General features: G+C 34.5%; 1 protein-coding gene across 1 annotated transcript; it reads left to right on the forward strand.

Annotated features, from left to right (window-relative positions):
- Positions 1-10,604: 10,604 nt before the first annotated feature.
- Positions 10,605-12,058, forward strand: LOC107807778 (MYB-like transcription factor 4). The gene is made up of 2 exons (XM_016632216.2): positions 10,605-11,001; positions 11,444-12,058. Exons 1-2 carry the CDS (start codon positions 10,739-10,741, stop codon positions 11,979-11,981), a joined length of 801 nt encoding a protein of 266 aa, XP_016487702.2. The 5' UTR covers positions 10,605-10,738; the 3' UTR covers positions 11,982-12,058.
- The last annotated feature ends 1,308 nt before the right edge of the window (positions 12,059-13,366 follow it).

The raw sequence follows: 13,366 nt of genomic DNA on the forward strand, positions 1-13,366 counted from the left end.
CCAAGCTCTGCCCTCCATTTCCAAGGCCAATCATTGTCCTGATGACATCATGACTATTGCACATCATGGGCTGAAATATCGCCAACCTATCCAAAGGCGTCATAGTCTAAAAGGCATCATCCCCATAGTCAGAAGACACTATGCCATGGCCTGAGGATCTCTCAAATTTGCATATCATTATTTAAAGGCGTCATGGTCCGGAGGCACCATTGTTATGGCCCGAGAACATCATTTCATAGCCTGCAAATCTCTTACTAGACAATTCATGGCCCAGGACATTATGGTCTAAGGACGTCATCTTTAACCGTCCGAAGACAACCTTCATGGTCCAAAGGGAATTTGCATCATGCTTAAATTTTTCGCAAGTACATGTTTGTAGCATCTTTTATCTGTAGGTAACTGGCAAGAAACCGCTATCCTAGTAGGAGCGATCTCGCTCCAGTTCCCTCTAACCGTCCCTAGCTTTAACTGCTCACTGTAGCCGCTTCCACATCGCGTGTCCGTTCTTGTAGTAATTTCAACGACATACTCCGCAGACGAATCCAGAACTACAAATGGCCTAATTCCTGTAAACCAGGGATATGTAGGCAACTCGAAAACCGGAGTCCGGCCCCTGTCTTTCAAAATATCCCATTCGATTAAAATTGGTCATCATTTCTTTACCCAAAAACTCTTTCATCTTTCCCGGGTAAAGAGGGTCAGCTGTTTATACCCAATTGTTTCTATATATTTTTAATATGCATAAATACTTTCAAAATAGCATACATTTGCATATATAAGAATGCACAAGATTTTTATAATTTTCCCATAATTTTAAGGATTCAAATTGATTTATTTCCTTCCCTTTTATTCCTAAAATCCCCAATAATTATTCCTCAAATTATTGTTGTGGTGATTTAGTCATTTGATTTCTATATTTATGCCAAAATATGGTTAAAATAATTTTTATGCATTTTTATAATTGCATTTTTGTATTTTTAAAGCTAAATTGCATATAATTGCAATATTAGCCCTATTGATGTATAATTACATTTATTTGCATAAAATCGACCTTCTATATTTTTAAAATGTTGAAAATCTATTTTAAATCATGTTAGCACGTGAAATTATTTTTAGAAATTATTATCATTTATTATAAATTATATAGGAAAAATTGGCTATTTAAAATATAGCCAAATTTGCCTTTCAATTTCAGCCCAATTTAAACCCAACCCCAGTCCAATTTATAACCAAATTACCCGACCCAAAACCCTGAACCCGCCTACCCGCTCCAAGACCCGTCAAATCCTGGTCGTTGATCCCAAACGACCTCTAACCCTAGCTCATTATTCAGAGACCGCCACCTCTGTACTCTCTCATCTCCTCTCCTCTCTCAACCACTCAACCTAACCCTAGTTCCTTCAACCGCTGACCTCCCTTTCTTCGGTATTCTCCGGTGATCTCCCTTCAACTCCTAAGCCTCTAATGGCTCCTCTATTTCCATGCTCGCCTTCTCTGAGGCCTTCAAGGGCCTTGGGCCACGCCGACTTGCATCTAGGGTTTACCATATGGTCTGTTCTTGGCTACTTCAGTATGATTTCAAGCAAAATCATGTTGTACTTGTTACGATCCTTGAGATTTTAGACAGGTTCTTTTATCTCTACTTGGGTTTCTTCTGAAACCCTAATTTTTGCTTACATCTACTAGATCTGTATGATTTTTAAACAATTTGAGTCCGTTTCTTTGATGTTTTACGCTATCCTTGAAACTCTTTACAAGAATCATTGATTTCAAAGTGTTTTCACCTTCTTCTAAAATTAAGGTTTTTGGAACTTCTTCTAAAACCTTGTTTAAACCGATTCTTTATGATTAAACTTCTATCTCTTGCATATTATGACTAATTCTATGATTTTACTACCTTTTCAACTTGTTTATGTTGAAAGCCCTAAATTTCTAAGATTTCTTTGTTTGGTTATGTGTGTTAGCATGACTGCTCATTTCTTGTTTAAGTTTCTGTGATTATCTTGCCTCGAATCTGTTCTTACTGAATTTTTAGCCTAACTTATATCACCTCTATGTGATTATGTTCATCTTGATTGTTCAGACTTGCCTTTTTCTATCGATACTGTTTAACCTACATGTTTGCTATGATTGGTTATTCCTATTTTACTCTATTTATATGCTGAATACTGAATCATGACTCCCTTTTTGATTGATTTTGGGTTCCCTATTTTTGGGGTTTGATTGAAAGACCTTCCTTTAAATCCTCAATTTTTACCTCTCTATTCAAATTAACTGATTTGCCTACCTTATCTGTTGTGGTACTTTATTCTTACTGAACTATTTCCTTAATTAGAGTTTTTCTGAACTTAGCCCTAATTGTTTACCCTATACTTACTGGATTTGATTCTTTCCTTATTAGTCATATACTGATTTCTTTCCTTATATGCTACTTGTTCTTACCGTTTGAATTGATTCTGTTAACTTAAGGGAGTACTTGCCCTGACTTTGCTCTAATTGATTCTGAGTTCCATAATTACTATGCTACTATGATTCTTACCTTATTTTTATCTAATTTCGAACTACTATACACACACACACACACACTCATTAACACAAGGACACGAACACTTTGGTTCAAAAGCTCTCTCTCTCACACTTAAACTTTCTGCCCTCTCTCTCTTTTGTGTTACTTGCTACTATTCTGAGTTAGACGGCTGCAATCCAAGGCTAACTATTGTGCTCTCCTACTCTTTCACTCTTGCCTACTGCCTTTTTTACTGGTATGTTCTAATTTCAGTTCAAGTTCCAAAAACAATATGGTTCTTTTATTGCTTCAGTTCATCATGTTTCTAGTTTGCTTTTACTTATGGATTTGCTGTGAAACCTGTAGTTAATATGCTTGCATGATTAGCATGTTATGAACTCCCTTCCTTAGAATCAGTATGAGCATGTTACCCCCCCCCCCAAAGTAGTCTGCACTCCTAACTAGTATGGTTCTGGGATTGAATCATATGGATCCTATACTGAACCCCCTTAAGAATTGCTGGTCCTGTGACTATGTCTAATCAGTGTGTCTAAGCATGTTTGTACCAAATCCTAAGACCTTTGCTTGTTATGTGTTTACAATCATGTGTTCTATGAATCCCCAAATCCCTTGACCCCTGTTTGTGACTACTGAACTTGCTTTGATTTTGTGACCCCTGGCTGTGTATGAACCTGTCTTAAGGGTGTTGTGTTTGGACTGTTGTTTACTACTCCACTATCTTTTCAAACCGTCTCTATTGTTTTACTAAATTATTTCAAACAAACTTTCTTTTAATACAGTTTTCCCACTAAAACCTTTCAACTTGTGTCAAGCATTTTCATTTTACTCCTAAGTCAATAAGTTCTGCCCCCTCCAGTATGTGTACTGCCTTGGGATCCTCTTGAGAACCCTCTGAACTCTGGCATACTGAGGTTGGCCCTTCCACACTGCACTTATTCAATTTTGGTTACCAAGTCTAGGTGTAAGTATTGCCCGGGATCCTTGAGATCCTTAGGGAACTTTGATGCACCTAGACTATGACATTGTTTATGGAATTGAGGCACTTGAGGCTATTGGAGGCTTTGAAAATCTGGGCCTATCTGTAGGCTCCCTATAGAATAACTTCTTATTTTCTTATTTACTTATGTAATTCATTCATATGGTCTGTAATAATTTGTAAACGAATATTGAGGTAACTAGTGAAAGGGTGAGTAGTTACATGTTTGTGGGGTAATATGGGTAGGAACCATGCCTATAGGACTTTACAATTTTCTGTGTTTGCCTTTATAAGTAGAAAACATGCCTATAGGACTTTACAATTTGTTGTGTTTGCCTTTATAAGTAGAAACCATGCCTATAGGACTTTACAATTAGTTGTGTTTGCCTTTATAAGTAGAAACCATGCCTATAGGACTCAATTAATGCCATAACAGAAATCATGTTTACAAGTCTTAAAATCAGCTTCACAAGTAGATGCCATGCCTATAGGATATAATGCAATCCAAAATCTATTATAACAAGTGTTTACATGTGTTCATGCCTACAAGCTTCTAAAATCAGTGTTTAATAATTAGATATCATGTCTATAAGGGACAACACCAGAATTCTGTCTATAGATATAGTTTAGTTTAAATAAATCAACCTAGTCCACGTTTTAGTTCACTTCTGAACTGGTTTAACTAAGTGGTTTATATTTTGCTGAAACGAGTTCTTTTTAAAATATTACCTTAATCTATAATTAGACAGCATGCCTATAGGGATTAAAGAGTCTATTTTAAAAACCTGCCTTGTTTCACTATATAAAATGTAGTCATCAGTATTCCGCGTATAGGCAAGCCCGTAGGGCATTTTCAAAACTTGCAATTTTGAAACTGTTCCTGTGACTTAATATTGTTCTGGTTTAAACAAGCTTTACAATCAGTAGTCAACTGATAGGGTCATTACTTCTGAGTTTATAAAGCAAACTGCCTGGCTTCTGTATATTCACTTAGACATCATGCCTTAGGATACTGTTTAACAAAAGGCCCTTATTTGTGCTTGAGTCATGTTGTTTATGTGCCTTGTTTGAGGAGGAAACTTTGAGCCTCTAATTGCTCTCTTTTATCTTATGTGCTAAAGTCCTAATTATTTCGCCTGTCGCCTTAGTGTTTTTACCTTTAAAACCTTAGGGTCTGTCTAGAACCACCTATAGGTAGAGGTCCTAAATCCCTCCAGGACCATTAAGAAGAGACGAGTAACAACATGCAATAGAGGTCGCTGACCAACACTTGCTTTGAATGACCACTAAGGGGATGGGAAGGGTAGATATGGAATATGATGACTACACACTAATGTCACGTGTAGTCCCTCATTGAGGAGTGTTTACCGGACATTGTGTGGGGTGATCCTATAGGCTAATCAACCTAGGAGTCCCCCTTCCCGAAATTCTTTTTTTTTTTGTTTAAGACTTTGTCTTATACAATTTGTCCAGAACTTCTGTCTTATTTCAGTCATATAAACATGCCTTATTTGTAATTATTTGCTTCAAGTACTTTTCTTTTACTAATTCGTGAGTATAAGTTCGATCGGAACCCACAGTTGTGGACCAAGAGGGGTGCCTAATACCTTCCCCTAGAGGTCATTTTGAGCCCTTACCCTAATCTCTGTTAATGCAAACCAATCCAAGAGTTACTCATTCTAGGTGCCCTAACGCACCATAATTCGTTAGGCGGCGACTCTTCGAATACCCCATTCCCAAAAGAAAATGAGTTATCACACCCCATGGAATGTCGAAACCCGGACCTCTCTCCGCGACGGGAAAAAAGGGGGCGCGACACTAGCTGTTGACTTTTTTCTATTAAAATTTTCTGTTCTGTTCTGTTCCTCCTCTACTCACAAGACCCTTGTCCTTAGTTATGCTTTTTAGAAAGCTCTTTTTCAATTCTTTATATTTTAGTGCATTACTAACATCTTCCAGTAAAATACTATCTTTCTCATATAGCAACATATAAGCAAAAGCATCATAAGACGGTAGTAAAGAACATAACACAATCACGACCTGATCTTTACTCCCAAATTTGATATCTACGTTCTTTAGGTCCATTATAATTGAATTAAACTCATCAAGGTGAGTTTTAATAGGTGTACCTTCATTCATACGGAGATTGTATAACCTCTTTTTCATGTAAATGCGGTTTATCATCAATTGTTTTAGAATAATGTCTTTCAGCCTCTTCCATGTCGTTGCTATAGAAGTTTCTTCAGCAATTTTCCGAAGAACGCTATATGTAACCCTCATGAAGATTGTACTCAATACCCTCTCCTTTAGGCCTGCCTTCTCCGTCTCTTTTATCTGTTTAGAAAATCCTCATCAATTGCCTTCCATAACCCTTGTAACACCATGAACGATTTTATATTCCTAATCTTCCATAAACTAAAACAAGGTCCCTCATCGAATTTCTCTACTTCATATTTTGTTGAAGATGATTAAGATATTTTAACCCTAGATTATATGTAAAAACATGTACCTTGCTCTGATACCAATTGTTGCGGAAGATCGTGCGCTAACTAACACATAATTACACATAATGTAAATAGAAAAGAAAAATAACACAAGAATTTAACGAGGTTTGGCTAAATCTAATCCTTGGGGCAGAAACGGAGAAAGTTTTCTACTTTGAATAAGAAGAAAAGCACGATACAATCTATAGAATCCCCAATTACAACCCCTATATATAGATCTTAAATAGTCCCAAACCTATAGGAGAAAGGTTTCCCAATTCGACAAGGAGAATAAGTTTTCCTTTCCCAAATCTATTAGAACAATGAGTTTCCTAAAAATGCAAGAAAATAATCCAAGCCTCACACACACACTCGATCTCAACTAAATAATTCAGAATCCAGGCTGTTTGTAGGTGAATACACAATAATTATTTTTTCAAATTCAATAATCAAATCACATTAGTTTATCGTGATTAAATGATACTATATTTAGGCAATAATAAATATTACTCTTAGTTTGTGATATATATTGGCTATTATTTTGTAGAGCGGCTAAAAGTATATTTATCTCTTAAAAAAAAAAAAAAAGTGGAAGGTAAACCAAAGCCCACACACAACTACAACACCCTATACACCCACCTTCCATGTCATTTAGAAACCTTGACAAAATATATACACACGAAGTCAATATCTCTCCATTATTTCTGCATGCTGGAATACCAATTATAGAGTAAAAAACAACTCTCCCCCAACCTCTTTATAGTCTTGCTTGTATAAGCAAGAATATGTAAGCCAAGAACACTTTTGCACTGTTGTACAATCTTCATCAAATGCCCACTACAACTAACTCAACCAACAAAAAAGTACCTAACTTCTATATAATATGAAATAAAAATTCATCTCTGGAGAATTCGTTTTCTTCTATATATGTAATAAATTACAATAGAAATCATCAATGAATAAAAGGTTTCTTTTTTTACCAAAATGTAAATATACAAAATATCAAAACTAGGCAAAAGTCGATTAATTTTTAATGATAGTTTCTTTGTCTATGAATAAAAGATCTAGGGTTTATCCATACCACCATAAATAATATAGAGGTGTTAGTTCGAACTGGAGTACAATGATCAAATCGATATGATTTTATTAGTAGTTGGAAAGAAACTCATTCTGGTACCTGTCATTCATATGGTTGGGAAGGATTTGGATGTAGCCAAATTATTGTAATAAAAAGTTTGGTCAGAGTTTAGATACACACGAAAAGAAAAAGGAAAAAAGATAACAAAAATTTAAAGGGATTATCTCATCACACTGTCTTTTGTCCTAACTAGAACTTTAATGCATTATTACTTTACACACCTACCTGAAGGTTACCTCTAGACTCTAGTTAATGAATGTCACATCTACTCTTCTCTTTTATTTATTTCGTTAGACTCCCTTTTGAAGTACTATATCATATCAGTTATAAATATACGGTAATAATGAAGATGTTAATATCATCAGAAAAAGAAAGAATGGACGCCAGCCACTCCCTCAAACCTATCTTACCAACTCGCATCCAGAAGGAGTGAAACTTTTCTAATGCCTTTTTCTGGCAAAAAATATATTTTTACTACTAAAAAATAGTTACATAAATAACTAAAACGTAGTATAATACTGTGTTTTACTTTAACGGAAAGTTGGCCGTTAAAGTAAAACATAGTACTATACTGCATATTATTAAAAAATTAATTTTATTTAAGGAAAATGCAGTATAATACTGTGTTTTCCTTTAATAAAATAAGGGCCCACCAATAAGTGTTCTGCGGATAACTGACATACCAATAATTCAAATACATAAAACGTGGTATTGTACTGCGTTTTACATAAAAAAAATTCTGCACCCCAAGCTTATTTAGATGTTTGAATTTTATGAAAATTCATTCAATACTTTCCTTCAAATTTCCATTCATACTTCTCTCTTCTTCTTATCAATAATTTTTTTACAATGTCTGAAGAGCCAAAAATAAGAGTTTCATTATATTGGGGGTTGAGGGGGGTGAGGTTGTGCTGGAGAATAACTCTGTGAGGTATAGCTCACCTCCACGGTGTCATGTTAAATTGCCGCTTACAATGGAGTACGATAAATTGGTATCGTTGTTACGTAAAAAAAAATGAGTCAGAGGAAGCGTTCGGTTAACCTTAAAGTAACCGGTAGATTTCCGTATTCAGTGACTCCGTAGGGGTTTGCTTATTACTCCGCAGGCCCGGTAGCACCAAGTTATCCTTAATTATTATGCGTGTCAATTTCAGTTACCGATGAATTTTTATTAGTTTAAGGAATTAAATTAAAAATTATTGAATTGGACTGAATAATTATGTATGGGTTCCAGACTCGATATTTGACGCCCGGTAGCACCAAGTTATCCTTAATTATTATGCGTGTCAATTTCAGCATTTTTACAATTTTGTTAATTTAATAAAGTAAATAATTAAGTATTGAATTGGACTGAGTAATTATCTATGAGTTCCAGGCTCGATATTTGAGTTAATTTAACAACATATATTAATTTTTTACTTTTGTAAGTTTATTTTTATAAATTAAATAATTAATTTTGTAAAGTGCAATTGGATAGAGTTTGTAGTTACTACATACTTAAACTACAGAGACTCTACACTAAAAGACTCTACATTTTACTAAGCTAAAAGGCTCTATATTTTACTACGCTAAAAGGCTCTATATTTTACTACGCTAAAAGGCTATATATTTTACTACGCTAAAAGGCTCAATATTTTACTACGCTAAAAGGCTCTATATTTTACTACGCTAAAAGGCACTATATTTGCTAAAAGGTCACTATTACATATAAAAACAACAAACATAACATACAAATATGAAACACAAACTAAATAAATAATATTTATTTATTATTTAAGCAAATAAAAACATAATATTAACAATAAAAATTATTTATCAAATTTTAGCAATTTTTTGTCCCAAAGCTAATAAATCAATCCGGGTATAAATAAGATACAAATTTAAACACAAACATAACACAAATTAACATGGAAACATATTCAACAATACAAATATGCATGTACTATACGAGTTTCGACATAAACAAAATCGAAATACCTCGATTTAAGTTTTTTGAAATTGATTCAAATCGAATTTTTGCACCCGAATAAAGGAATTCAAAGTTTATCTTGTGTGCGGGACCTACACTCTTTACTTTTTGGGTGACGGGTGGGGCCCAAATTTTTTTTTAAATTTGAGGGGGTGGGGACCAGCAAGGAGGACCAGCAGTGGAGCAGGGGTGTTTTTTTTAATTGATTCGTTCTGTCGTTGTCTTGGGGAAGAAGAAGGGCCTTATTTTATTAAAGGAAAACGCAGTATAATATTGCGTTTTCCTTAAACACAGTATTGTATTGTGTTTCTCTTTAATAAAATATAGGTGGACCCAATATTAATAGGGAAACGCAGTGCAATACTGCGTTTAAGGGAGACACAGTATTATACTGTGTTTTTCTTTAAAAAAATCAATTTTTTAATAATACGCAGTATAGTACTGTGTTTTACTTTAACGGTTAACTTTCCGTTAAAGTAAAATACTGCGTTTTAATTATTTATGTAACTTTTTTTTTAGTAATAAAAATGTATTTTTTGCCAAAAAGACATTAGAAAAGTTTCGGACGCTCAGAGACAATACTAGGGCTCACTAGTTCCCCCCACCCCCAACCCAACACAATAGTATATGGTTTCTCAAAAGAATTGGTTTCTCTTCTCTTTTTCTTTTTTTACAAAAAAAAAACCTTTAATACTTGAGATTTACCATAACCTTTAATACTTAAGATTTACCTACTGACTAATTTACATTTGTGCTGGCGAGTCTATTAAGAATAATAAAACACTATTTATCAAAAAAATATTTTTATTTTCAAAACTTTAACCTAAGATCTCGATTTTTTTTTTCGTTTTACATCCAATGTTCGGTATCCACATAGGGGCCTGACTAAATTCGGATTCGCGCCGGAAAGTTCCATATTTGAAGATAAAACACTCCCTAACAAAGGCGACTCCATACCCAAGGATTCGAATCCAAGACCTCTGATTAAGGATGAAGGAGTACTTACCACTCCACCACAACCTTTGTTAGTTAAAAGCTGGAGTTAAAAGTAGAGTCATCGCCTATTTGACCAAGCTTTTTTTGGGCAAAAAGTACTTTTCGCCAACAATTGAGGTGTTTGGCCAAGCTTTTAGAAGGAAAAAAGTTCTTTTGAGAAAAAACATAAGCAGTTTTTGAGAATTAGAAAAATGTAGCTTCTCTCCAAAAACACTTTTTTGAGAAGTACTTTTGAGAAAAATACATTTATAAGCAGTGTTTAAAAATTTGGCGAAACACTAATTATTGCTCAAAAGTACTTTTGAAATTAATTAGCCAAATACAAAATCAATTTTTAAAAACACTTATTAAAATAATTAGATTTTAAGAGATTGGCGAAACACGCTAATTAATAAATCTCAATCATTTCACGACCAAAGCTAGACTCAAAGGGCTCTGTTTGGAGAGAGTCAAAAGGCTATAAAACCCCATCTCAAATGTCCTTAAAGGCCGACCTTGGTTTAATCACCACTAAAGCTAAACTTCCTCTTCTTCTACTACTGCTTGATCAACAAACCCCCACCCACCTTTCCATCTCACAACAACGAAAAATAGGGGGGGAAAAGAAAACATTAAACCAGGAACAAAAGTTAGTTGTAGTGGATTCCATATGGGAAGATCACCTTGCTGTGAGAAATCACATACAAATAAAGGAGCATGGACTAAAGAAGAAGATGAAAGTCTTATAGCTTACATTAAAGCTCATGGCGAAGGCTGTTGGAGGTCACTTCCTAAAGCTGCTGGACTTTTGAGATGTGGTAAAAGTTGCCGTCTCCGATGGATTAATTACTTGAGACCTGATCTCAAACGTGGTAATTTTACTGATGAAGAAGATGAACTCATTATTAAACTCCACAGCCTCCTCGGAAACAAGTGAGTAATATTATTTTTTGAAATTATATTCCCAGAAATACTACTTCATTACTCTCTCCTATGATGAACCTTTTATTATTTGGAAGGTCAAATAAGATTTTTTTGCAAATAATTTTTAAAATAATTTAAATTTTCACTTAGTACTTTTTATGTAATTGCTAAATATATAAATTTTATTTTAAAACACATGAAGAATCTATGTCGGAATTATACCTAAAAATGTTCAAAGAAATTAGAATACTTTTACGATCATCTGGAAATGTTGGAAATGTCAGCAGATAGAGCCCGTTTGGCCATGCAATTTTTTTCACTTTTTTTTCGAAATTAATGTTTTGTCATAAATTTTTTAATTGTCACTTAAAATAAATTTTAAATTTTTTTGAAAATTTGAAAACTCCAAAAAGTTCATATTACTAATTTTTACCTTTTCTTTATTTGATAGGTGGTCGCTTATAGCAGGAAGACTACCAGGAAGAACAGATAATGAGATAAAGAATTATTGGAATACTCATATAAGGAGGAAACTGTTGAGTCGTGGTATTGATCCTACAATACACCGGGCTATAAACGAGCCTAACACACAAAAAGTGACATCAATTACTTTTGCTTCTGGTAATTATAAAGATATTGAAGATGAAAAGATGAACATTAAAGCTGAATTTGGAACAATCAAGGAAGATGACATTAGTAGCAGACCACAGTGTCCTGACTTGAATCTTGAGCTCAGAATTAGCCCTCCTTACCAACAAAACCAACAGAAGAGGGCATTGGAACAGAGTAATACTGGTTCGTGGAGGACTAGCCCTATATGTTTTAAATGCAATTTAGGATTAAAGAAGAGTAAAGATTGCAGTTGTAGTGACAGTAGTAATGGAAATGGTTGCAGCAGTAGCAGGAATATAAGTATGAATATTGCTGCTTATGACTTTCTAGGATTAAAGACAAATGGTTTGGACTACAGAACCTTGGAGACTAAGTGACGCCTCATTTGGCTGACTTGAGTATTTCCAATCCAAAAAAAGAAAGGAGTATATAATAGTAATATTACATTTTAAAAGCAGTATATGGGTGTACCTATAAAACATAGATGTGGTAGTTTTTGCTTCAGCCATTGATTTTGTAGTCATTTGATAAATCTTTCTTCACTTTCAAATTTAGTCGTCGTCAGAAGAAAAAACATTTCATAATTCTCCATTATTTTTAGCTTCTTTTTTCTTTTGTCTCATAATAGGTGTGAACTTTAGAATTTCCATAAAGGTCCTCTGACCTCTGGTATAAGGAGATTGTTATTTAACATTCTGAGTTTCTTTTTTAGCACAAACAAACAAACATTAAAAATTATAGATACAGCCTTAGTTTTTTTTTAATTAGTTCATTCCGACATGAATGACACTGTTTACCTCGAAAAATATGAGTAACAATTAAATATGATTTGTGGCTTTAAAGATATGTGATTTATTCTAATACTAGTGAATATACACGTAATATTAGGTTTAAGTAAGAAGAATTGATGAACCAAACTAGTGTTGTTAGGACAATAAGGACCTCGAGCTCGATTATCTCGGGGGCCTCGAGGTGAGTTAAGAGCAATAACTTATGAACAATAAAGTAAAAATAATAAAGCTGAAGAACAATTGTGGAGCACAGTAAGCGAGAAAAGAAGGGTAGAATATTTTATTACAGTGAATGAGATGATCTTTACAAATGATTGGGGTCCCTTTTATATAAAAGGGGAAAACCCTAATATGGTACATTTCCAATTATGGTAAAGAATTCTATTAGTACAGCTGTATAACAACCTAGTACGGACTTGTACTATTTCGTACAAATCTTATCCCATAATTTATGCCCAGATCCATGTGTCCTTGAGAAATTCTCGCTCTTTCTTGAGTGTCATCGAAATTGTACTTCCCTCGAGGAAGATCATGACAGATCTCCGATTTGCTTCTCGAGGTGCGCACATCCAGGCCAGGCTCGATTCTTACTTCGAGCTTCCCGAACTCGAGCTCGGGGTATGATAAAGTCTTCGAAATCGAGCTCTCTGATTTCGACCGTATACAGATAGTCCTCGCGTTAATTAGAATGAAATGATATGAAACGATTTGAATTTCTGAAGTCCTTTACAATGACATCACTCTTATGACGTAGCGTTGAAATGATCGAAGCGTCCCGTCGGTTCTCTTCCCCAAAAGCATTAAGTGCATGCCAAAGCCGGTCGACCATCAATATCAATGAACAGTCGCCGCCTTCCTCTATATATACTTGTTTTCTCTTCTCATTAAGAACTTTTCCACCTTGCAACACCTGTTTTCCCCTATATGTTTCCTTTTTCTTTATCTGACCTATCTTAGTTTCATGCATAGGC

The sequence above is a fragment of the Nicotiana tabacum genome, chromosome 6 (assembly GCF_000715075.1).
Source record: "Nicotiana tabacum cultivar K326 chromosome 6, ASM71507v2, whole genome shotgun sequence".
NCBI lineage: Eukaryota > Viridiplantae > Streptophyta > Magnoliopsida > Solanales > Solanaceae > Nicotiana > Nicotiana tabacum.

What these genes read in the sequence shown, in the direction of transcription:
- LOC107807778 (XM_016632216.2), top strand. Translation starts at nt 10,739, where the DNA reads ATGGGAAGATCACCTTGCTGTGAGAAATCACATACAAATAAAGGAGCA. An exon ending in CACAGCCTCCTCGGAAACAA is followed by an intron (nt 11,002 to 11,443) that starts GTGAGTAATATT and finishes TTTATTTGATAG; the next exon opens with GTGGTCGCTTATAGCAGGAA.